The sequence below is a fragment of the Aotus nancymaae genome, unplaced genomic scaffold (genome assembly GCF_030222135.1).
Source record: "Aotus nancymaae isolate 86718 unplaced genomic scaffold, 86718_ANA_hifiasm-v0.15.2.pri h1tg000020l, whole genome shotgun sequence".
Classification (NCBI taxonomy): Eukaryota; Metazoa; Chordata; class Mammalia; order Primates; family Aotidae; genus Aotus; species Aotus nancymaae.
In genome coordinates this window covers 3,690,001-3,716,490 of record NW_026988432.1, presented here as the reverse complement: position 1 = coordinate 3,716,490, position 26,490 = coordinate 3,690,001, and the positions used below count along the sequence as shown (strand labels likewise).

The window sequence follows — 26,490 nt, the reverse complement described above, 5'->3', positions numbered from 1 at the left end:
AGCTGGGATTACAGGCACGCGCCACCATGCCCAGCTAATTTTTTGTATTTTTAGTAGAGACGGGGTTTCACCATGTTGACCAGGATGGTCTCGATCTCTTGACCTCATGATCCACCCGCCTCGGCCTCCCAAAGTGCTGGGATTACAGGCGTGAGCCACCGCGCCCGGCCGATACCTCTTATTTTTAGGTGATGTACCTTGTTGTTCAAATCTTCCTTTTGCCGTTTTTGTTCTACATAGGTCTATTTATTACTGAAAATGGGTTTTTAAAGTCTCCAACTCTTATTGTTCAAATTTCTGCTTCAGTCCTATGATTTTTTGTTTTGTTTATTTTGGAGGCTTTGTCATTCATATGTTATGTTCGTTAATTCTTTATTGAGTACTGAATTTTTGTTATAAATGTTCTCCCCCCTCCTTTTTTTTTTGCTCCAGTAACAATCTTCATTTTAAAATGTATTTTCTCTGATATCAATATTGCCACTGCAGCTTTCTTTTGGTTACTGAGTGCATGGTATATCTTTCATCTTGATACATTCAACTTACCTGAGTCTTTGAATCTTATGTTTCTGTCTGTAGACAGCATATACTTGGATTATGTTTTTTGAATTTGTTTTCCCAGTCATTACTTTCTGATTGAAGTTTTTAGTGCATTTGCCTATAATGCCATTATTGAGAAGTAGAATTTATAGGATTTACGTCTGCTATTTTGTGGTTTTCTGCTATTTTGTGGTTTTTCTACATGTCTTTATGCCTTTTTTGTCATGCTGTTTTACTGTTTCTTCTTATTTTGTGTTAAATAAGAATTTTTCTTTTTACTTTTTCAGTTCATACATATACATACATGTATGTATGTATACATGTGTATATATAAATTTTCTTAATTGTTAACCTAGGAATAACTGTGAACATCTTATAGCAATCTAGTGTTTATGAATACCAATGTAATTTCAGTACTGTATAAAAGCTTAGCTGCTACATCATTTCCTCACTCCCTACTTTGTCCTGTTACTGTCATATAAAATGTATCTATACATTTTATGTCCATCAATACAAATTTGTAATTAGTGCTTTAACTAGATGCCTTTTAATTGGACAGGGAAAATAATTACAAAGAAAAAACATATATACATTTATTTTTGAGATGAAATCTTACTATGTCATCTAGGCTGGAGTGCAGTGGCATGATCTTGGCTCACTGCAACCTCTGTCTCCTGGGTTCAAGTGCTTCTACTGTCTCAGACTTCCTAGTAGCTTGGATTACAGTTGTGTGCCACCACGTTCAGCTATATTTTTGTACTTTTAGTGGAGATGTTGGCCAGTCTGGTCTTGAACTCCTGACCTCAAATGATCTGCTCACCTTGACCTCCCAAAGTGCTGGAATTCTAGGCATGAGTCACGGTGCCTGGCTGAAAAATGTATTTTTAATTTTAAAAGATTACCTATGTCATTACCTTTCTTCGTCCTTTAATTCTTCATGTGAAAATGAGTTAGTAGTGTTCTTTAATTTCCATTTAAAGAACTACCTTAAGTATTTCTTATGCAGCAGGTCTGGCTGATGATGATTTATTTTCTTTCTTTTTTCTCTTTTCTTTTTTTCCTGCTTTTGTGTATCTGGGTATGTCTTCATATCTCCTTTGTTTTCATTTATACTGTTTTGCTGATACAGAAAAATAGTTGACAGCATTTTTTTTCCAGCACTTTGAACATGTCATCCCACTGCCTTCTGACTTGCATAGTTTATGTGGAGAAATTAGTTTTTAATCTTACTGCACATACCTTGTAATGGATGACTGACTTTTCTATTGCTGCTCTCAGGATAGTCTCTTTGTGTTTGGCATTTGACAATTCAAATATGTGGTAATATGTGTGGACACATTTGAGTTTCTCTTATGTGGTGTTTATGGAGGTTCTTGGATGTTAAGACTAATGCTTTTCTTCAAATTTGTTATGTTTTTGCCCATGATTTCTTCAGCTTCCTTCCTGCCTTTTTCTTAACTGTGTTTCTGACTATGGCCTTAATATTATATCCTTATTATGTTTCTTACTGTGTCCTGGTCATTTTTCCTCTTCTCCCTCTTCACCTTCTCCTTATTGCTCTCCTTATTCACCTTCATTTTGTTTTTCAGACTGGAACAGAAACACCTTTTTGTATTTTCAGTGAATTTTTTTCTGCTGCCAGTTCACATCTGCTCTTGAGTTTCGCTAGTGAATTTCTCATTTAATTATTTTACTTTTCAGCTCCATCATTCATATTTGGTTCTTTTTGTATTTCATTTTTATTGATATTCTTTATTTGTTGTTTATTCTCTTATTTTCCTGTAGTTCTTACTTATATTTTCCTTTATTTCTTGAATATGTTTATGATGCTAGTTGAGTTAGTGTTTTTATCTAGCAATCTTTTCATCTGGAATTTTGTTGGAAAAGTTTCTGTTGACTGCTTTTGTTTCCCAATATATAGGCCATATTTTTCAGTTACTTTCCATGCCTGCCCCCCTCCTTGTGCACGAGCATATATATATATACACACATACACATATTTAGTAGTCATTTAAATAATATAATGTGGTAACCATTTTGGAAATCAGATTTCTTCCTCTCTACAGTTTACTTTTGTTGTTACAGATTTTTGTTGTTGCTGCTGTTTAGTGACTTTTCTGAATGTATTTTGTACTGTCTGTATTCTTTGTCATATGTGGCCACTAAAGTCACTGCTTACTTTGAAAAATGGAAGCAGTGAAAAATGGAAGGCAAAAAAGAGCAAAGGCCCCACATTGTTTTACCTTCTTCAGAAGAGTTGAGGTAGCCCTAGGCAAAGGGTTCTTTACAGAACTCTTGGAAAGTTTTCAGTGAGTGTCTCTTATAAGTGCCTCTTTGGCTCATACTCTCTTTGCACACTATAACTATTCATAAACATGTCTCATAATAGAGTTTGTTTTTGATTCCCCTTCTGGGGATTTCAATTGGTTATGGCAGTTTCCATTTTGTAGTTTATCACTAATACAGTTGTTTACTAAATTCGTTGTATTTTTTAAAACAATTCAGACATGAATGTTTTCATTTTGTCACATGTCATGTGTTAACTGAGGCCAAGGATAAGTAGAGCCATCCAGGAAAGTAAAAATTATAAAGAATTTTCATATATTTTAAATTTTGGAATGTTGATAATTTGTGTTTAAAGCAAGTTGCTTTATATAAAATTACAAGGGTACATTTCACATGTGAAAATGATGGGTTCTTTGTGGTAATTATAACCAAAAGGGCTATAACATTCAAAGGAATTGTGTCTGAATATACTTGAGAAACAAAGACGATTATTTTGGCCTCATAATGATTTGGTAAGAGTTTGAGAAATAAATTATTAAATGTTATTTAACACTTGTTAACTTCTGAATTTTGGAGTAAACAAATGTCATATAATCATAGTTTTCCCCCTTTATTTGCAAGGTAAATTTCTGACAGATTTGAATACCTTTGAACTCCAGGTTTTTCTGCGTTGTTTATTTAGCATGCTCATTAATAGGTAAGAGAAGTAGGTGGGAAAAATTCTTTCTTGAAGTCTTGATTAAACAATATAACATGGTTTACAAATATATTTAGGAAGTTAGATAATGTATTTCATATTATATGTTATAAAAATGAAGTCTTTAATAATTCATTTAGGCTTTATATTATCTAACATATTTTACATGTTAACAACAAATTATAGTATGCCTCAGATTTCTGACACTTGAAAGGTAAAAAATATTTATTTTATAATAAAACCAATGCAATCTATCTCAACTGGCTGTTCTTTTAGAAATGATCATCATCTTTATTTTTAAGCATAATTATTCTATGCTTGATAACTGATCGTGTGGTATTTATTTTTGTCTAAATCCCATGTTAGAGTGAACTTTTAGGTTGCTCTCACTTTTCAGTTATTTTATAGGTCATTAACTTTTAGTTTTTCCCTTCATCATGTGATAAATTTTTTTTTTTTTAAATATTGTGTGTACTTAGTTCCAGCAAATCTTAAAAACAATACTGTATGCCATATCAATTACTAGATTTGTCATTCATTAGCTTGGATAATTCACATTCATTTAGGAAGGTTTTTAATATAATGGTTTTATTTTGAACAGTTTTATTTCAGTAGTATTTTCATTTTTCTTATGTTCTATGAGGCTATAATCTTTCATTAGGCAGGAAGTGTGGAATGGTGGAGAGACTTCTGTATAAAGGTCACCAGGCATGAATTCCATTTTTGCATTTTCAGCTTCTTTACCCCATTTTCTTGAAAAAGTCAAAGTCACTTATCTTCTCTGGGCCCCAGTTTTCTCCTCTCTCAGGGTGATCTGATTATGCCCAAACCACATACTCATCACTCTTGGGTGGCCACTGAGTAAACATATAAAACTGTTGTATAAACAATACATCTGTAACTATAAGCAACATATTATTTTTTGCTTTTTTGAATTACAAATTTTACTTATTTTAGAAGAACAATCCTATAAATCATCTAACTCTAAATCTCATGTCAGAGTGGATTTGGTTGATATTTGCTTCTTTCATATATATGTTTGTACATGTATATGTCAGAATGCAAGAATAAACATACATCTATATTGGATTCGTTGTATGTAGTACTTTTGTCTTTTTAAATCTAAGCTATCGTGACCAGCTTTCTGTATTTTCAATTGATGGATAATATTCTACCGTGATTGTGCCACTGCTATTGAACTTTTAGGTTGCTCTCACTTTTCAGTTGGATTGTAGCTTTTTATCCTTTATTTCATGTTCTTTTTAGAGTGCATATTTCAGCAATTAGAATACCTGATTCTGAATGACTGTTGAAGACTGTTATTTCTTTGCTTAGGATTTGGTGCTTATCCAGTTCAGATGGGAATTATGAAAGGTGTGAGCTGAGGCCTGAGATGAACATATTTATGGGAAGGTCATGTCATGGTACTATATGGAGTGAATTGCACGGGAGAGTAACTTGAAGCTCTGGCACTCAGACATAATGGTTTGAACTGGTTCATTTAAAATAGAAAAAGAAAAGTCTTGGTAGCAAAAAATTATGAAGAAACAATTGATGATGTATGAAAATGAGTATAAGATTACTAATTCGGGAAGGTGGTGCAATTGATAGAATTCAGAAATTCTGCAGGAGATGATTAGTGATGAACAGTCATGACTGAGTGTTGGACGTGCTTTACAGTATTGTCAATTTAGACAAGAAAAAATGTCCTGGAAAGGCCATGGGTGGAAATATATATTTTAGTGTCACTTACAAGGAGGTTATGCTTGAAGCCCAGGAAATGAATTATACCTTTGAAATATGAATGTATATGAACAAAAATATCACCTTTAGAGGGTAAAATGTGGAACAAGAATTGACAATAGTAATGAAACAGGAAGTGATCAGCAGTGGTTTGGAACTATCAGTAGAAGCCAAGTAGTAGAGAGCTTAAAGAAGAAGTAGGAAGTGATACCTTTACACTAAGTTTTTTGAGAACAGTTGTTTGAATAGAATGCTGTTCTGCAAAAGCTAAAATGTGATTCATTTACAGTAATGTATTTTGTACCACCTGAACATTTATTATAACGTATTTTAGAATAATGAAAAGATATACTGATTGTTGCAGTTAGCATTCATTTACCAAATGTGTCCATTACAGTTGAAATCCTCTGTATATATCTCCTTTCATGCCCACCATGTGTTTGTTTGTGTGTTCGTTTATTTCCTAGCTTTGTGCATTGAAAGGGCTTAGACTCCATGATACTTCAGTAGCAGTGATCAGAGTTAGCACCCAGCTCTTGCTTTATAAACACCACTACCTACTGTGAGAAACCAGGACTGATTGCAGGTCTGGAGCATGGACAGTGACTGTTGGGCCTAGAAAGGCTGGTTGTACTAGAAAATAAGGAAGAACCCAACAGTAAGAGAAGGGATGTCAAAAAAAACAGGGTAGCTACCTTTAAAGAGTTTCCACTGGCCAATTTTGGGAAGACTTGAGAATTGCAAGACATAATTGTGGTAATTGATTATAAAATATGCTATAAAATCCGAGTCCAGATAAAGTGCTTTTGAAAGAAAGTGAGGGTGAGACAGTATGTCATGGAAAGATGGGGGAAAATGGTTAAGTCTCTCTAGCAAAGAATGCCATAAAATAGAAGGAATGATAGAACATTGCTATTTTGTACCCTTCATAATAATCCAGTTAGGCAAGATTCATTAATGGGCACCTGTGCCGTTGGAAGAAACTTGTTAGGGAACAGGATCTCACACAATATCAAAATATCACCTGCAGATTACTTAATTACAAAGGGCAAGTAATTATTTATATTGAAGAATTTCGAGATCACTACCTTAAACATACAGTCAAGTTTAGCATGACTAATGGAACATGAACCTGACATTACTCTTATCCTGGTACAATGTAATTGGAAGTATCCAACATACATAAGTGATATTCTTGCCAAAAATATTTAAACTGAATCAAATAATGAGGAAACAATCAGACATACCGTATGTGGGACATTATTGTAAATTAGGTTGCTCAGAATTTTTGTTATTATACAAATAAGGAAAAAAAGAGGGTAGTTGTAGATTAAAAGAGATGAAGGAGACGTAGCGAAACACAGTGAGTGTGTCTTAGAGACAATGTAGTAGATATTACTGAGTCAGTATTAATTTTCTTGAATGTGATCTTCATCCACAGTGGGTAGAAAAATGTCTTTCTTTGGAGTTGTGTGCTGACGTCAGGGGAAAAGTTTCATCTCAGTAACTTACTTTAAGATGACTTAAAGAAAAAGTACATATTAATACATTCCCAGTGTGAGAGAGCAAGTAAGCAGGTGTCCCAAAACGTTAAGGACAAATCCATTTGGAAAGGGTACAAGTATTTCACGTATTGTCTTTCCAACTTTTCCGTCTTAACTTTTTTCAAGTAAGAAGTTAAGAAAAAGAACAGTTCACAATTAAAAGTGTGATAGAGAAAAGGATAAACCTTAAACATATAATTAGATATGAAGTTGTTTTAAAGTTTATTTAGCTTTTGATTATTTATTGAAACTTCGTAAAATAGTTATCCTTTCTGCCTGCCGGGGTTGTTGCTAGAAGGTTTCTACTTAGGTTATTATTTTTTTTAACCTATTTTGTCCCATGTCAGTATTATCTACCCATCACATCCATCTTTTGCTGCTCAGATCAGAACAGTATTTGTGAGAGTATCATGACACAACTGTAAGTTGGCTGCAATGTTTAGGTCATAGTTTAACTGTGTTATATATTTAGCCGTAAAATGTTTACTCAAATTATTCATGACTGTTTCTTGGACTGAATTAATGCTTTGGAACAAAATATCTGATTATGTCAACTCCAAGTACAGTATATAGTAATCTAAATAGACATCATCACATAGTTTCTTACATATTTGTCAGTTCCCACAAATATATTTTATTATAGTTGTGTGAATCAGAAGTTTCACACCAGTCTTACCAAGCAGAGCTCAAGATGTCAGCCGACCTGGACTCCTTTCTGGAGATTTTTTGGGGAGAGTCTCTCCCTTCCTTATTTCTAGCCTCTCGAGAACACCCACATTCCTTGGCTCATGGCCCCATTTCCATCTTCTCGTATGCACAAAGCCTCTTGCTCATCCTGATTTCATTGTCGTGTCTCTGACTTGTTCCCTCTTCTCCCTCTCCACTTCCACTTCCAGAAGGATTTTTATGATCACACTGTGTCCAACCAGATAACCCAACACACACTTTTCCACATTACAGCCCACTGATTTACAACCTTTATTTAATCTGCAACCATTATTCCCCTCTGCCATATTACCAGAAATAATTCACTGATTTCTTAGATTAGGATGTGGATATCTTTCAGGGGACATTGTTAGTGTGATGTGGAGTCTCTTGGAGAAGTGTGTACTGATTGCAATATGAAAATCTATAATTCATCTTCCTTTTATGAGAATACGGTTAAAATGAAAATTAACATGTAAAACTATCATATAAAAATATTCTACTAATTTAAATTTATTTCAGAATGATAATGGTAATACTTTATTAATCATAGATATATTAAGGAAAATGACAAAACATTTCTGTATATTTTTAATGATAAGTGACATCTGTTCCAAAAGTCAAATCCCATTATGTATAATAAATCTTTGTATATTTTGAACTTACTTGAGGAAATGGATTATGATCATTCTTTGGAGAATCATTATTTAGTGTTCTGTCCATATTTTCTTTTTCAAGTACATAGGCCTTATTTTATAAATAGATTGTGCTGCTTGTGAATATATATAATGATGAAAATTGTTTAATTTGCACTGATTTTGTACTCAAAGAGAATTAGATGTCTTTGATTGATTAGTACTGTTGACATTAAAGCAGGGGTAGTAACCTTTCAAATTCCTAATTGTAGGTATGAGAATTTTTAGCGTATCATCAGTCTGCTTTTTAAACATATGTCTTATTTCTTACTGCTGACATTATCTTTTTAGATATCTGTTTTCATGACCTGTATTTTAAACCCTTTGAATATAGAGACTACATTTTGTTCATCTTTGTACCTTCATATCCTGTTCATTGTTTGGTATATGTCTGTAGTGCAAAAGGTGTTCTCTTCCAGCATATCTCTTTGAATCCAGAATCTTCATCTTCATAATTACTCTTATAATAGTTATCATTGGCTGGGTGCAGTGGCTCACACCTGCAATCGTAGAACTTTGGGAGGCCGAGGCGGGCAAATCACCTGATGTCCGGAGTTCGAGACCAGCCTGGCAAACGTGGTGAAATGCTGTCTCTACTAAAAATACAAAAATTAGCTGGGCATGGTGCTGGGCGCTTGTAATCCCAGCTACTCGGGAGGCTGAGGTGGAAGAATCACTTGAACCTGGGAGGCACATGACTAAGAAGTCTATACAATTTTACTTTTTTAACCGAGTGTTATCCAAACTTTTTTGAAAATTCCTCCTACCTCTACTTTTTTGTTAACATTTCTCTTGTCATCCTGAAGAACAGTCATCCATAGGAACCTGTTTGGCACCAGAGAAACAGCCAAACCCCCACACAGTAAAATATCCAAGTTTAAGTTTTGACTCCTCAAAAACGTATCTAATAGCCTACTGTCGATCAGAAGCCTTACCAATAACATGAGTTGTAGATTAACACATTCTGTATATGTATTATATACTGTATTCTTGCAATAAAATAAGTTAGAGACAATCTTAAGATAATCTTATGTATGTATATTTAGAAAATATGTATATTTAGTATTCATTAAGTGGCAGTTGCTCATCATAAAGGACTTCATCCTCTTTATCATCACATTAAGTAGGCTGAGGAGTAGAAGGAAGAGGAGAGATTGACCTTGCTGCGTCAAGGGTGGCAGAGATGGAAGAAAACATAGCATAAGTGGACTCGTGCAGCTCAGACTCATGCTGTTCAAGCACCAACTGCATGTACTTTAATAGATCAGTTAGATCATCTCCCATGACTCGCAATTTGAAATAATTTTATAGTGCTAAAACCTAAAGGACTAAAGAAATAAGCCTTTATTATATAGTATTTAGTGTACAAGAATTTATTTTGAAATAATGTTAAAATGCGAATTATGTTTTCAGCTGGAATGTAGCTAGGGTATAGGCATTACTGCTGCATTGCTCTTTTTACACCAAAACAAATTTTAAGTTGAACTGTATCAGGCATTTGCAGATACTTGCAAGTCAATCAGTATTTTTAAAACATTATTTTTTTTTTCATTTAAAGGTGTTTCTTCACGTGATTAGATGCTTACAAATGGATGACTTGAGCAAGAGTAGTTCTAGCGTGGGTCTTGGCCTTGAGCAGTAGAGCTGGCCTCCTGTTCCACAGGCCTCTTGGATGTTCAGGAGGCTTCCTCCTGAGCATGTCCCAGACAAAGTGCCTTCTAAACAGCTCAATTTCTCCCAAGCCAAAAATTGATCCTTTCTTTGATTCCTCTTTTAGACTCTATATCCAATCAATATAGAAATTTGGTTAGCTCTGATTACAAATATATATTCCAATTCTGACCACTTTTTTACTGCTAGCCTTTGTCCAGGTCACTATCATCTTTGACTGGATTATTCCACGAAATAGTTGATCGATCTCTCTCTCTCTCTCTCTCTCTCTCTCTCTCTCTCTCTCTCTCTCTCTCAAAAGCAGACAGGAGTGCTATTGAAATGGAAATTGAGGCTGTGGCTCACACCTGAAATCCCAGGACTTTGGGACTTCCAGGCAGGAGGATTCCTTGAGCCCAGGAGTTTGAAACCAGTTTGGGCAACATAGTGAGACCCCTGTCTCTACAATTTTTTTTTTTTTAAATTAACCAGGCCTGGTGGTGCACAGCTTTAGTCCCAACTACTGTGGAAGCTAAGGTGTAAGGATCATTTGAGCCCAGGAGTTTGAGATTACAGTGAGCATTTTTTTTTTTTTTTTTAAAGCAAAAGTAAGTTGGACAAGTCACTCCTCTGTTTAGATGCCTGAGATGGCTTTTCTTCTCACTCAGAATAAAAGCTGAGGCTGCTGTGGCCTTCAGTGTTGCTATTCTCACCTGCCCTCTTTTTTCTAATCTCTTGGGATGAGACTGTCCTCTTCCTCACTTACCAGCCCCCAGCTTTATGCTCCCATGTCACTGCTGTGAGAATGAATTGAGATCCTGCCTTCAGGTGTCTGATTGTGCTCTCTCCTGCTGGAGTTGCTGGCCTTATTCCTTTGCAGGCCACATGCCTTCATCTTCTTCACTCAGTGTCATTCCTGAGCCACCCAAATGTAGAATTTCAACCCCTTGCTGACATTTTAAGATCCTTGTTCTCTACTTTAACTTATTCTCCTACAACTTGACACTGTTTAATATGATATATATTTTACGTTTTGTTTTCCTTGTTGTCTGTGTCTCTCACTGGGTTGTACATTTTTTGAGGGCAGGGACTTTTATTTGTTTTGGTCACCTGTGTATCACAGCTGCCTAGAACTATTCCTTGCTTAATGTAGATCTTTAATAAATACGTAAATTAAATGCATGCGGAAATGAATAGCACTGTCCACAAAGGAGGACTGGCTCAAGCTTAGTGTCACTGCATCCTGATGAAGAGCAACAGGTTGTAGAGAATGCTCCAGGAAGGCTTGACCTGAACTGTTGGTTTTCTCATCATAGGCGCAGGACCCCTCACAGCTAGCACGTAGTAAGTGATCAGTAAATGTGATGGGACAGGGAATCAGGCATGAAAGAATGAGGATTTATTGGGAGCAAGGCATGTCAGTTGGCTAGCTTTCAGATTTGTGATCATTTTAGTTTTATTTCTGGTGATAGTGATATCTAGATTATGTATATATATTTTTTAAAAAGTTATGTTAAAAATATTAAAACAATAATGTTACAGTGTAAGTGTAGAGTAGCCTGCATTCAGTAATTACATATGGCTGTCAATATTATGTCCATATTGGTCAGTAATTTAATGCTAGTCATGCTCGGCTTGTATTTTTTTTAACTGAGTGTGATTTTGAGGCTTTTAAATCATTTGCACCTCAAGCCAAATTTAAAGAATTAGTACTTATTTTAAGTCCAGTGTTGGTTGAGTAAATATTTTGCATTTGAACATAATTGAAGTGTGTTATAGTATTAAAACTTTTTCCTTTTTTCTCCATGATAATGAAAATTATTATTTCACTAAACATTCAGCACTAGCGACATTCAGCACGTTAGGACATTGTATTAGGTGAAAGCTTTTTCTCCCTATTTACTCTCATTTGTCCCACTGTGCCATGTAATATTTTTGCTTCAGTCTCAAACCTAAACATTTTAATTAATAATTCTGTTTTCTATTAAAAACTGCACTGTGGTTTTTAAGTTCAGATCTTTTAAATTATACTTGGTCATGTAAATAAGCTGTGCTTTGCAGCTTTGGGTTTTTAACCTTTGCTCTCTGCTATTAGCTTTATGTTTTTTTAATTATAGGAAAATGGAGGACAGTAGGGAAACTTAAATGGACTTGTTATTACTGTGTTCTTTTTTAAGGAAATGAAAAATGTGATTTTGTCAAAATCAAGCAGTAACAAATATAGAATTTCTTGTATTGTTTTTTCGGCTCAGCATTTAATATTATCACAGTTGTTTTATATGTGATGATTTCATTTTAGTGATTGATGTTTGTACCAGTTATTTCTAGTTGTAAAGCGTGTATTGTCCATAGTTGTTATTACCTAATATATAAAATAGATGATTGTTATTTTCAGTGTATATAAGCGCATTATTTGAATAAAGAAGTCATGGTCATTTGGCCTTAAACCTGAGATCCTCTAATATTATATTAAATTAAACAAAATGAATTTGACATGTAAATTCGAAAAGAAGCATTTTTTAACAAATTGTTTTGCTTTTGGCTTTTGTCACAAGTCTTTTCTGCAAGGATACCATACTTTATAGTCTTATGTTGCTCATTTGTGCAAACATGTCCAGATGAATTCAGTGTTTAATGTTGAGAATCTTATAACATGCCAATTTGATTTGTAGCCCTTCATATCATAGAATGCTAATTAAAATCATATTTTTGCATATGTCATGTCTTTCATGTACATATGCAAATAGATTCTGTTGCCTTTCAGCTATTAGTAATTAACTTCATGAAGGACAGCTGTAATACATAAATAACAAAAATGTTTGCAAGCCCTTTTACACTGAAAGTTACAACAGTAAATTTTTTTTCTGCTTATCAAGAGAGCCATTTTAGTTTTGATGCTTCTGAATGTTTCTGATCTAAATTGTTTTAAATAATTGCATGACGTAATTAAATTGATACTGCACTGTGTTCAGGGGGAGAATGGCATTCATGTACTGCTGATTCCTGTCCATTTCATATTTATGTCAACAAAATTGTATTAAGTAAGCTGATTTGTGTATAAGGTAGTATTTCAGGTAATACATTTGTTTGTTTTATTTGTATCTAGGCACTTCAATTTTTTTTTTTTCTATAGATACAGTAAACATTTGCATCATTTTAAAAACCTCTCTCCAAGTTATTACCATGTTTTTAGAGGAAGCTCCATGAAAGCTATTCATTTTTTCTTTTACAGTCCTCTAAATATTTAATAAAATGACATTTTCTCAAACTCATTTCATGATTAAACTGTGCTATGACCTTGGGGCAGTGCATGTTATAGTGTGATATTGCTTCATCTTTTGTACCGACTGGAAGTGAAGACAGTGACTGGAGAACTACAATTATTGTTGTGCTCTTTTGTTCACTGTTAGTGTATCCAAGTCAAAAAGTGAACCATCCATTCACATGCAGTTGTTTCTTCTTTTTAAGCCCTACGGTATATTTAACCTGTGTGGAAGCTTTGATGTAGCAAGACTGACACTGTAATATTCTTTTTATGCAGAGTTTCCAAATATATGTTATTCTTTAGTAGTTTTTGTACAGATTTCTAGCGGAGAGTCAAGTTTTAATTTTATAATTACTTTTATTTATTTTTTTTAGGGTTGCTTTTGTAATGAAGAAGCACTTAAATACTCATCTACTAGGCAAGCATGGAGTTGGCACCCCAAAAGAAAGGTAATTTTCATCCATGTTTTTCATTTAAAAATACAATTTGAATTTTATTTTCGCTTTATTTAGTGACGTGACTTCTAGATTTTTTATCACATCAGTTCATCATGTTCTACTTGTGGTAGGCTTTTGTCGAATATCGTATTTTATGCTATTGTTGCACAAAAATTTAACATCATATTTTAATTAAAACTTGAATCTAGAAGTAGTTGAAAGCATTTGGAGGACTTTGAATTTGTGAAACAACCTTGAAATAGTAGAAGAATTAAATTCGAGGGAATTGCCTTCTGTAAATGCATTCGAGTGTGCTAAAAGAAATACATAAAACTCAACTTTGTTTTATTATGATGTATTCTTATTTTGAGGTTTTAAAATAACATTTTTGAATTCTTACTGTAGACTTAAAGATTACTGATATTAAAAAGAAATACATCTTGTGTCATACAAATAATACTACAGTTGCCATGTCATGAAAAATAACACTACAATTACTGTGTCATCAACTGCCAGGTTTTCTTTTTTCTTGCTACTGTATCATAATTAGCTTTATCACATAGACTTAATTATATTAGGTGAACTGAAATATAGCAGTGTCAGCTACCAGGTGAGCATGGCTACTTCTGATATTTTAAATCTTTAAAATGTGCAGCTCACTCAAACTGGTGTGAGCACTGTCACTTTCCTTAGAGACAGGATGGATTTTCAGCTTCCCTCAGATTCTCCAAGGTAGGATCCAAAATTCTACAGATACTCTCAGAAACTTTAGTTTTTTATTACCGTTTTCAAAGGTCAATAATGATGCAATTTGTTCTGTTACTCTGAAGCCTGAGGTCTTCAGTCATATTTGTAAATGTTTAATAGTCTTTTTTAAAAATATAAAATGCTCTTAGCAGTGTTTTCTCTGTTTATAGGAATTTAACTTGACTTTTCTACTGTAGGCATATTGTTTTCTTAAGCAGTGTAGTGTGGGCAGAGACTGCTACCGAGTCAAAATTTTGGGATCTTGGGATGCCTCCTTTGCACCCATATGTTTAGTTTCCCCTGTCTTTCTTTGTAACATTATATTCAATAATTGCAGCCAAAATATATGCATTGAATGTATTAGGGATGCATTATTCTTGAAATTTAAAAGCATACTATATATTTTAAAGAATAATTTGGGACATGTCAAAATTATATTTCGTGTTGTTTAAGTATGTAGAAACAACATATTTGAAATTGTTGTGTTTCCATTGCTTTCACATACATTATCTCAATTAATTCTTCTTTGATCATGTTAGCAATACATTATAATTCCAGTTTTATGGATCTAAGGCCTGAGAAAGCCTAGAAAATACAATAATAATTTATTCAATATCTCATAAATAATAAATGATGGAACTGTTATTTTTTCTGACTGTCTTTTTGAGACAGAGTTTTGCTCTTGTTGCCCAGGCTGGAGTGCAATGGTGCGGTATGGCGCGATCTCGGCTCACCGCCATCTCTGCCTTTTAAGTTCAAGCAATTCTCCTGCTTCAGCCTCCTGAGTAGCTGGGATTACAGGCATGCACCACCACACCCGGCTAATTTTTTTTCTATTTTTAGTAGAGATGGGGTTTCTCCATGTTGGTCAGGCTGGTCTTGAACACCCAATGTCAGGTGATCCACCCGCCTTGGCCTCCCAAAGTGCTGGGATTACAGGCGTGAGCCACCGTGTCTGGCCCACTCTTACTACAAAATAAATTTGAATGAAAATGATTGAGATTTTATAAGTAGTAAAAAGAAAACATATATTTTTAAATAGTAAACATTTTTTAATTTAACTATATCATTTTGCTTTTTACTTAGAAATTTTTTTAAGTTGAGGAATTGTTCATGTTGTTTCATAGTGAAAAATTAATCTCCCCACATATTTGTGTGTATGTATATGTATTCACGTATTAAACATCTTAAAATACTAGACATACTCTATGGATTTTGAGTTTGAGAATCAAAGATTTACTGTGTGTCTTTTTTTTATTTACCTTTTTCTTTACATTCCAGGATACTTGTCCTTTTCTTTTATTGAATAGTTATTTCAGTCCTGAATACATAAAGGGAGATTAAAACTGAGGCAGGAGAAAGATTGAATTTCTTGCCTCTGATACATCATTAGCTCTTCTCAGATATTGACACAGTTTTTGTCCTAACATCAAGAAACGAATGTCAAATGGGAAAGCACACCCACCTCCAGATGGGTACCTTTTAAGTACTCCAAGCTGCAACATTCTTCTAAACCAAACACCTTTGAGTGAATTGTTTTTTTCTTTAAAAAATTTTTTATTTCAGAGGACTTCTTGTTTTTGATGTCTGCTTATATGGCAGTCTCTCCTATTACAGAAAAATAGTACTCGGGAATGCCAGGACTCCAGCAACAGTATAATTTTCCATTAGACATCTGTAGCTAGAGCAAACCAAGATTTAAGTGGTATAATGTAGAACCAGAAATGCCAAAGTCTCCTTGTTTCCATTTCACCTTCCTGCCTTTCTCTAGTGGGTTTAGGCAGCAAAGAAACCCTTTATCAGCATGCTGAACCTTCAGTCTGGGCATAACTGTTCTCTAAATTAAGTTAAACATTTTTCTTACCTATTTAAAACATTAAAGCCTTGGTTATACTTTTGCAAGCTTGCTATATTTTAATTTCTCCAGGATAGTGTAATCAGTTTTTAAAAATGTTTTGAATTTGATTCTCCACTCTAATGCATTGCATATTATAGCAAATAGTAATAGAAGTTAGCTAAATAGGCTATGACAATTAAATTAATAATGCATTTTGTTTGCAAGTATTTAGGCCTTGTGCTTTGACTGATATATGCAAAATTATAATTTATTACAAAGAAATCCATATACTTGTACTATAAAGTTTGATGATCTAATAAATTTTGTCAGCATGACTATCATTAGAAACAGAAAGCTAAATTATTTCAAATATTTTCTTTGAGACTCCATGAACACCTGAGTTGATGGCTTATGTAAGATCATACTTTTTTATTCCTACATCTGCATTAAATTATTTTAGTGTAGTATCTTACAGTATTTCTGAAATCTTACAGACTTAAATTCAAACAATTACATATAACCACATTCAATTCACATTCTAAAATAATAAAGTCCAGTTAAGCTCATTCGAAAATATTCCCTATTTTAAATGAGTACTTCTCTTTGAAGTATAAGTAAGCCAAAACATCTTTATGACTCTTTGAATTCACTAATAGTAATCTAGAAAACAAGCTTATCTACAATTATCACAATTGGAACAGCCATACTAAGTATATCTTCTGTGAAAGCCAGGTGCAATTACAATGGAAGTGACTGGTATTCGGAGTTCAGTGCTGGAAATCAGCTGGGCTTTGAATGACTGTGTGAATAGGAGGACAGAGGAATGATTCCTGTAGAGCTTTGCATCTGATCCATTGCTTTTGTGGTGTCAGGGATGCCGTCAGGAGATATCTGCACTGGCAGGATCTCAAGAAGGCTGATACACTCAGAAGACTACCAAAGAAGAATTGTAAATTAGATGAGTGTATCATAAAGTATAAGCATTAAGTAATTTCGTAACCCAGGAAAAGTACTTGTGTTTTTACTAGTGAATACTCAGATCAAAACCTTAGTATTTCTTCCAGTGCAGCCGGTTTTGTCGGAGTCCGTGAAGTTTCTTATCCTCAGTGCATTGTTGTCAGCGTAGCTGTTGCGTGTGTTCAGGCTACTGCGTTCTGCTCAAGGCTTGTTCGTATTATTTCTCAGGCTAAGATTTCCTCCCAGGTCCTGCCGGATTACTGAGCCCTGAAATGTGTGCTGGCCTCTCCCCTTTTATGAGACATTTGGGATTTGGGGTTAGCTGTCTTTCTTTTAGCAGCACCATTGATTTTATTGATGAATCAAATATTTACCTCACCTAATCTGATTGTAGAGAGAAGTCCCGGAGCCCAAATGCTTGTTCTAATTTATTGTAAGCCACTATTACAGGACAAAGCATTGTGTGGGTCTGTTGGAGATGCTCTTGCCTCCTTTTTTTCTCTTTTCTCAAAAACTTGCATATCTATAAGTTGAAATAGTGTAAAGGCATCATTGCTTTCTATTTTTCAAGTTTAGACGTGAGCGTCACCTGTTTTCATAAATCATGAAAATATCTGAAACAGCAGCACCTGTGGAAACGTGCATGCACCTGCCATGCACATGTCACACACATGTCACTCATATGGTATGCACATGGCACACACGTCACATGGCACTCATGGCACATGACATGCACATGACACACACACACATGTCACATGGCACTCATGGCACATGGCATGCACATGGCACATGACATGCACATGGTAACCCTGAAGAACTTATTGGGGAATAGACTAAATTTTTTTCTTATTAGAAGATATTCTATTCATCATATATGATTTACCTCCTGAGTCACAGTTGTCACTGTTTTCCACTTAAAGAAATAACTTCTAAGTTGTTCTTGTTGCACGTATTTTATTAAAGGAAAAACAGTTTTCCTCTATTTACTCCATGGTGAATTTCTATAAGGTCAATACTGTTTTCCATTTTATCATTGAAATGGGTGATTTATTCTAATGGATGTGCTGTGATAGTTTGTTCTGTTTGATATGTTCCTTATAGGCTCCTTCTGGAATATTCTTTGTAAAACTTTCCAGTCACCTGTGTGTCCAGGCTTCAGGCTCTCCCCTTTACCCACTGCTCATTAGTCTCCCTTATTTCTTCTTTTCTCTGCATGGTTAGCAGTATTTTTTCTTTTTCTTTTTCTTTTGTTTTTCCCATGAGGGTTAGTTTAGGAAAAATAAAGTGCTCATGGGCATCTCTCCACTTTAAAAAATGTTTACACAAGAAATAATTCTGTTGGGCCAAAGTAGAGGAAAACATGTCAGTTCTTTCCATCCTGGGTTGCTTATTTTGATGAGTGGGGAAGGAGGTTATGTTTTGATGACTTACTGCTTTTGAATGAGCTGGGAACTCTTTTTGTTTTTTTCATTTTTTCCATCTCTTAACCTGTAAACAGTTAAATATAAATAGGACTCTATGATCACATGACCTGGTTTTATTGTGAAAAAGTAGGATTTTTTTTTTTTTTTTTGAGACAGTTTTTGCTCTTATTGCCCAGGCTGGAGTGGAGTGGCACGATTTTAGCTTATTGCACACTCTGCCTCCTGGGTTCAAGCGATTTTCCTGCCTCAGCCTCCTGAGAAGCTGGGATTACATGTGCTCGCCACCACGCCTGGCTAATTTTTTTGTATTTTTAGTAGAGATGGGGTTTCATCATGTTGGCCAGGCCGGTCTCAAACTCTTGACCTCAAGTGATTTGCTTGACTTGGCCTCCTAAAATGCAGGGATTACAGGCATGAACCATAAAAGTGGAATTTAATAGCATGATAGCCCTGCTAGATAAATTTCTTCTACATGGAAAGATAGCTAGAAGTCATATCAGTTCATCTAAAGCCAAAGTGTTTATTTTTAGAAAATTTCTCTTATATTGTATTTGCTAATAAACCAATAATTTACCAAGGTACATGTGACAGCATATTCCACTAAAGTTATCTTGCCAGGATTTGGAAGCATTTCTAAATTCCATGGGTAATTCTGTTGGTAATTTAGATGATCTGTGGTTGCTTCGTCACCAATGTCTTATTGCCAACAAGAATACTTTCTAACTTCTGCTTCGTAAGTTTTACGGGTGAAAGTTAACAAAAGTCAGCATCTGTGCTGCAGAATCTCAAGATTGCAGGCAGATACTCATGGCTCCTTAGGGGGGCGGTGGAGAATCCTCTCTTCAGGCTTCTCTCTCCATAGGGTTCCTCAGCTCTTAGGAGGCACTGTCACCGGTACTCCTGCATCAGTTACATGGTCAAAAGTGACATAAAATATCTTGATTCCATGTATTTGTCAGATAATTTACTTGGATATCATGATTACTTCTTTCTTCTATTCGTTTCTTAATGTACTTCCAGTTGTTTCCATTGCGAGAGAACTGCTCTTCTTCACTGCCTTGTTTCCTTTTCTTCCTTCAATAAATTGACTATGCTGATTTTGCACAGTTATGACAATGACTTCAATTTAAGACTGTTTTAAGAAGTAACCTTATAAGAGTAACATACTTACTGTAAGGTAGTATTTAAGATGCTCTTCACGGAAATGCATCTTTCTTTTAAGACTCAGAGGAGTTACTTCTCTCTGGTCTTTATTCCAGAGAAAGTTGTACTTTGAGAACAATTTGTTAGCCTTTGTTACTAGCGAATCATAGATCTAATTGAGTTTTCCTCTTTATTTTTACTGCTGGGAAGCTCATGGCCAAAATTGTGATCCATCTCTAGTGAGCAGGATGGCCTTAAAGGAATGTATTTTATTTACTACTGTTATTTCCAGTTTTATTTATTTTTTCCTTATGGGGAAGTCCCATTTTATTTCAGCAATGTATTTTAGCAACTTCCCATAAATCACAGCTCATGTAACTCAAGGGCAGTTTTGCAATAGAAATTGTTTTTGAGTAAAACCAACATTTTTCTGCATATATCTTTAGCCATTTGGTTTTGGGGGCATTGTATTGAGCATTATGCATCCCTGTGATTAGGTGTATTTTAATCGTCCTTGCTCTGTTGTAGGAAACTGCTGTGCACTTCCGTGTAGTGCTTCGGTGGTGCTTTTTACTTCCCAGAATTATTTATTTAGAAACGTGCTTGCTTCTTAAGTTTGCTGAGTAAGCTCAGTTAATAAGTACTCCTGAGGAAAAGAAAGGATTTCTTGCCCTTTATACCATAGTCCTTGCTCTCTAGCTGTACAAAAAATACTGTTTCTTTTAGTATATCTTGGTTATATTTAAAAAAATAAACACCACAGTTTACTACTTTAGTAGAAGTTATCATGATAGAGGTAGTGAGATTTTTTTTTTTTTTACGAGACAGAGTCTCGCTCTGTCGCCCAGGTTGTGGTGCAGTGGCAGGATCTCGGCTCACTGCAACCTCCACCTCTCAGGTTCAAGCAATTCTTCTACCTCAGCCTCCTGAGTAGCTGGAATTATAGGCGCAGACCACCACATCTGGCTAATTTTTATATTTTTAGTAGAGATGGGGTTTCACCATGTTAGCTAGGCTGGTCTTGAACTCCTGACCTTGTGATCCGCTCACCTTGGCCTCCCAAAGTGCTGGGATTACAGGCATGAGCCACCACGCCCAGCTGAGGTAGTGAGTTTTTAAGTGTTAGTAGTATATGTCACAGAAAATGGATTTTGTTTCTATTGCTTCTAAGATTCATACCTTAGTTTTAATGTAGGAAGTTTCTGTGTATCCTGGGTATTATTTTATTCATAAGATAAATATAAAATACAATTAATATAAAATAAATAAAATATCTCATTAATAAACATGAATATTATGATTTTTTTCTTTAGGAAATATCATTTTGTAGTTATTTATAATATGTGACAAATTTTAAGAGACAGAACTTTTATTCCTGCTTAGGGGGTTTTGTGGGGGTGAGTGATAATGGGGCTTCTTATTTGTTCACCTATTTATTCTCTCAATGAACATTTACTTCTGTGTTCTAAGACTTAGGTGGTCTAGAGCGTTTGTAGATGACACAGCTTTTGTTCTTCTGGACTTTATTCTTGGGTTTGATGTCACAGGTCAGGATAGAGAGACAAGACATACATAAAAGAAAAGATAATTTCAGTAGGTATAAGACTAATGAAAGTAAATAGGATGCTATTCCAGGGAGTGCCTGGGAGAGGTGCTACTTTGGGATGAGTGCTTAGGAAAGCCCCCCTGGAAGGGCCATGTTGTATTTGAAAGGTGGTTAGAGCAGTCCCAGTGGAGAGCACATTCCAGGTTTTCTGGGAGGTGTGGGAGAGCTTGGTGTGTTTTGTTCTGCTGTGCCTGGAGCTCAGTGACCCTGTGCATAGGGCTGGGGAGAGTGGTCTGAGGTAAAGAACTAAGATCTCAGAGTTGTTTGCGTTGTTTTAGGAGACGGTCACAGTGAAGGTATTTCATTGGCGGAAGCCGCTGTAGTGGAGAGGAGAATACGGGCATATCAGGATGAACCTGGGAAGTGGGTTGGAATCCAGCTGAACAGGCTGTGGCTGCTGTGCCAGTCATCTTCTCCTCTGTGTGTAAGAGAGAGCCAGCGAAGTTGAGAACTCCTTGGAACTGTTAACTCTGACAATGTGGAGTGGAGAGCCCAGGGAAAGAGCCTGGGCTGGTGATTTTGCAAAGTTGCTGTGGCATTTGTCCTAGAACTCCACCTCCTTTTCCCTGGTTTGCTGCCTGGTCTCTTCCCTTCTGCAGTGGCTAATTTAGTTTCTTTCTCTCAAATAACCCTTTTAATCCTGTTTTATTTTGTTAACATCCTTCCCTTACCCTTTGTATCTGTTTTTTTTCCTCTGTACTTTTCTTCTACCTATTCTCCAATATACTCATATAACATCCCGCCTCTCCTGGTTGCCAGTCCAAATCATGAATTTATTTCAAGTCCCAATCTGACGCCCTGGCTGCTGTCTTCTGAGTCCTTTTCTTGTTTACTCTATCTCTAATTGGTCTTCTTTTTCATCACATTCCTATGGAACGTTAGAGAATAAAAAGTAGTATATATGTTAATACATGTTTAGATTAGAAATTCCTTTATCTTATTCCTTCCATCTTCCCAAAAAGAAATAAAAAAGACTGCAGTAATACTGCATACATTATAATTAAGTTATTCAGTACCAGTTCAGTGAGTTATTAGACCAGAGATGAATGGTGAGTACTCTGATAATCTTTACTAAAATGAGAATTATTTTATTCTCTTGCCTCTTATATAGAAATAAGATCAAATTGAATTCTGTGGAGATATTGAACTATACCGTTTGTAGTATGAACCTTCTAGTTGCTTCTATGTGTAATAATACATTGTTGTCTGACAAATGTATTTTTAAAGGATTTTTCATTTCTACTACTATTTAGTCTCGTGGATCACTCAGATTTAGGGTGTAAGATTATCTGCTGTTTTTAAGTTTTGAAGAATTTAGGTGTTTTTCTTCAGCTGGCATCTAGAATATTTTTGGCCACTCTTTCTTTTATGTCACTTAAGGTACTTTCAGAACACTGGGGCTTATACAGCTGGACTCTGACTACAATATGCCTTAAGCTCTTATCTTTAACTCCCAGTCATTGCCAGAATTAAAGAGAACAAAGGGCTATATGTTCACTGCAGCCTTCAATTATTCCTAATTACCAACTTTGATACAGTTTCATTATACAGTACTGAGTTTTTGTGAGCAGTTCTTTATATTTATGATGTCTTGGTAGTTGATTATCAAAGTCCAAATTAAAATTTTTTGTGAGGAATTTTCAGGAAACAGAATCTATCTGAAGTAATTTTTGTTAAGTTGCATCAAAGCAATCTGATCATTTTTATAAGAACAATATATTTTTATTTCAGTATGCTGCAGTGCTATGATAGGACACAGGAAGTGTTTACATGGGTCATTTCTACAACAGGGTTTCCCCCAGTTCTTGGTCATGGCGCCACCTGCATGATTGATCTACTCTGAGTTTAGAACAAAGGGATCCTCTACTAACACTGTGGTGATTTCTTGCACTTACTCTTAGGAGAAATCAAGCAGATGATTGATAATCCCATTTGAGACATCTTGATCTGTAGTCATCCTCAGGTTCTATGGGATGTCTGTCCGTCATTTCAGTTAATCTTTCAAGAGCATTAAGGCACTGTTTGATACTTTTAAGATACTGCTACCTCCTCAGGTTGAATCATATGAACTTGACATTTACAGTCAAATATTGTTAATTTCATATGTGTCAAACTAATTTTATTTAGAAATCCTTCTAGTATATGATGTCAATATAAAGATCTGCTTTTCAGGGAAATAACCATTTCCATCGATATTTAATTTAATCCAGTTTTTTCTTGTTTTGTCAATAATTTCTTAGACATAGCATTGGGCAGTAAGCCTATTGTGGAAGAAGGCTGGTCAAGGTGAGATGAGAAGAGATCTTACCTTGGTGAAATGTGTCAGCTTTTGGTGAAGCTGATGAGAATTTATCGACGCTGTTAGTATTTTCACTCACTGCCACATGGAAAGCTGTGGCTCCCTGTCTTCTAGGCCAGGGTCAGTGTGTACTTTATTTTCAAGGCTCAGATTTTTTTCTCACTTACTGTGTGATGTCTTCCCTAGATTTCCATTCCATATAGTCACATCTTACCACTTAGAATGCTGATGTAGCGCAATTCTATTTTGACTTCCTTTTAAAAAGGCCTTTGTCCTGTCTCCAGACTAGATGGTTAATTTCTTGCGGGCTAGACAGCTTCTCATTCCTGTCTGAGCTTCAAAGAAGGAGATTCACACTCAGTAAATACTACTGGATTTAGGATACTAAAATCTTCATTGAGAATTTTCTTCTTCATGATGGACTTTCACTCAGCTGGCCTAATTTATGATACACAGTCTCAGTGGTATTGCACCTCACATAGTTTTATGGAACTTTATATGGTACTGCCACTTACCAAGTCAGCCTCAAGTTCATTGTACTTTAAATGAATGTCTCTTTCTGGCCTGTGATGCTAGGACAACATTTCCCCTCTTCAGTTGGCAGATTTTGGTGAAGTTGATGTGAATTTATATTTCTAAAATATAAAAACAATCATACTGTTTATGTATAGAATTTTACCATTTTAAAGGTACTAATTTTTAAATAAAAACATTCAAGAAATTTTTAGTTGTGAAGGTCTTAATAATCTTTGCTGTTTTTTATGCTAATCACACAGAGCAAAGGATTATGGGAACTAGCAGATTCAGCAGACCATGTAGATGAAAGTTTTTATTTAAAGGAGACCCAAATTTTCTTTGAAGTTAATTAAAACAATAATTTCTCCTTTCATTGTCATTGTGCATTGTAGTGTTCAGAATGCCTTTTTCTCTTTTCATATTTATGATTATACAACATGGATATGCCATATATTTTTGGCAACTAGATAGTGGCAGACTGATTTCAGGATAACAAATCTTCTAAAATTTATGCATTTACCTTTTAAAAAATTAATATTGTTACTATGATAATATTGAACATTAGAAGAAATGTTAATTAACAGCATGAACCCAATGCTTATTGTTAAAATTAATACTTACAGTAATGACAATATATGAACATATTTCAAAGTTTCAGTGTGTTTGAGAGATAGAATATGAAAATATTTATTTACAAACTAATTTCTTTGTTTTTGGTTTTCTTATCATTAACCTTTTTCCTTTAGCTGAAACAAAAACAATTTTAAAACTTACATGGAATATAACTGTGTAAAATCAATAAAAGCCAAGCTGCTCTGGTTGAAGCCGTAAGAGGGTCACAAGGACCATGTCAATTGTGGAGCAGTTTCTCCGCGTCTCACAGAACCTATGAGGCACTTCATCAGATTAAAGAAAATGTCTTTGATACACACAGCTGTCCTCTCTTATTTATTTGCTATTGACTTTTGTAGATTTAACATCCATAACATTGTTGATGCCTAAGTAAAGAAATGCAACTTAAATTTCTGTAGAGTATTTTGAATTGGACTTGTTCAGAGACCACTGTGACAGAGCTCTTAAGCAATGAGAGAGCCCAGAATGTGAATCTCAGTATTGTTTTCTCTTTCTTTACTCATTGTATGTTTCTAGAATATTTGAAGAAAGTGATTAAAAACAAAACAATTTTGTCAAAAGAATCCAACTGCTGGAGTTGGTGAAGATAAATAATTTTAAAAATTAGGAATATAATCATTGTTGGCTAGAAATACAAGTTTGGGATAAATCACAGTCTGAAATGTAGTATTTCTAGTTTTCAGGTTTGGTGTTAAATTCACAAGTGTTTATTACTGAATGAATAAATAAGGTAGTTTTGTGTCTTGAGGTGTGATCATGATTTCTCACATTTATGTGATTCACACCATATGCTTGATGTGTAAACAAAGAAAAAGTGATTTTTGGAATTTTTATTTAGTCCTTTAGTTAGTACAAAAACTACCCCATTCAGTAAAGAAGAAAAGTTTGTTGAATGTTGAAAGATGATTCTCTTCTTGGATATTGAAAGATATCCGAGATACTTACTTTCAACAAAACTGTAATTTGTTAGAAAATTATTAGCATTATTGTAAGATTTTATCTGAAATAACAGTGGTGAAATAACTTGAGCAGCTATTTAGCTCATTACTGTGATGAGAAGAGTTTGATTGGCACATTTCATTTTAGGAAGTGTTTTTCTTTCTATAACTTTCGGTTGGTAGAGGAGGGAACTGGAAATTTCAGTTCAACCGAAATCAACTGGCCATGTTGTCGGGAAGTATTTTCCTTGGAGGAAAGACCTTAGAGAAGGCCGTGAGTCAGCGTGTGCTCTTTGTCGAGGAGTGCAAGCCTTCTTGAATTGGGCATCTCAGGAGGGAGAACTGCCGCCAGGCTTTCAGGTGCTGACTTGCCCCCTCACCTGTTACCAGGATGTCATCAAGCTCCGCACCATCTGAGGACGAAATGTTGATTAGCACTGTCTTAGGAAATCGAGGCATTTTGATAGAAAGATGCCAGCTGCCAGGTGTGACTTTGAGTCGAGAGAACTTTCTCTCCGAATCCTCTGGTGTTTGGTTTGTCACTGAACTCTGCTTTACAGATATTTTCCCTCCTTGTGAGAACAGCAGCAGAACCCTGCAGAATCGTGCTGACCTTCCTCACCTCACCTGCGCGTGCATGCTGTCAGTGCCTTCACACGTGTACTCTTCTAGCAAACTCCATCATCTGCCATTGTCTTCGTGATAGTGACTTAGGTTGATGTGGCCCAGTGAGGTTGTACTTGTACAGGCTGTGGAGTTCCTTTTTCTCTTTAGTGGCATAATTTGTAGCTTTATTTGTGACCTTATATTGAGAGAATCACTGAAGAT

The 26,490-nt window shown here is 35.1% G+C and overlaps 1 protein-coding gene across 1 annotated transcript in view; it reads left to right on the top strand.

Moving 5' to 3' along the window:
• Positions 1-26,490, top strand: part of ZNF407 (zinc finger protein 407) — a 459,175-nt gene that overhangs the window by 162,232 nt on the left and 270,453 nt on the right. Inside the window, exon 4 of the mRNA XM_012465418.3 lies at positions 13,497-13,571. Coding sequence (XP_012320841.2) covers positions 13,497-13,571 — 75 coding nt within the window. The remainder of the gene's footprint in view (positions 1-13,496; positions 13,572-26,490) is intronic.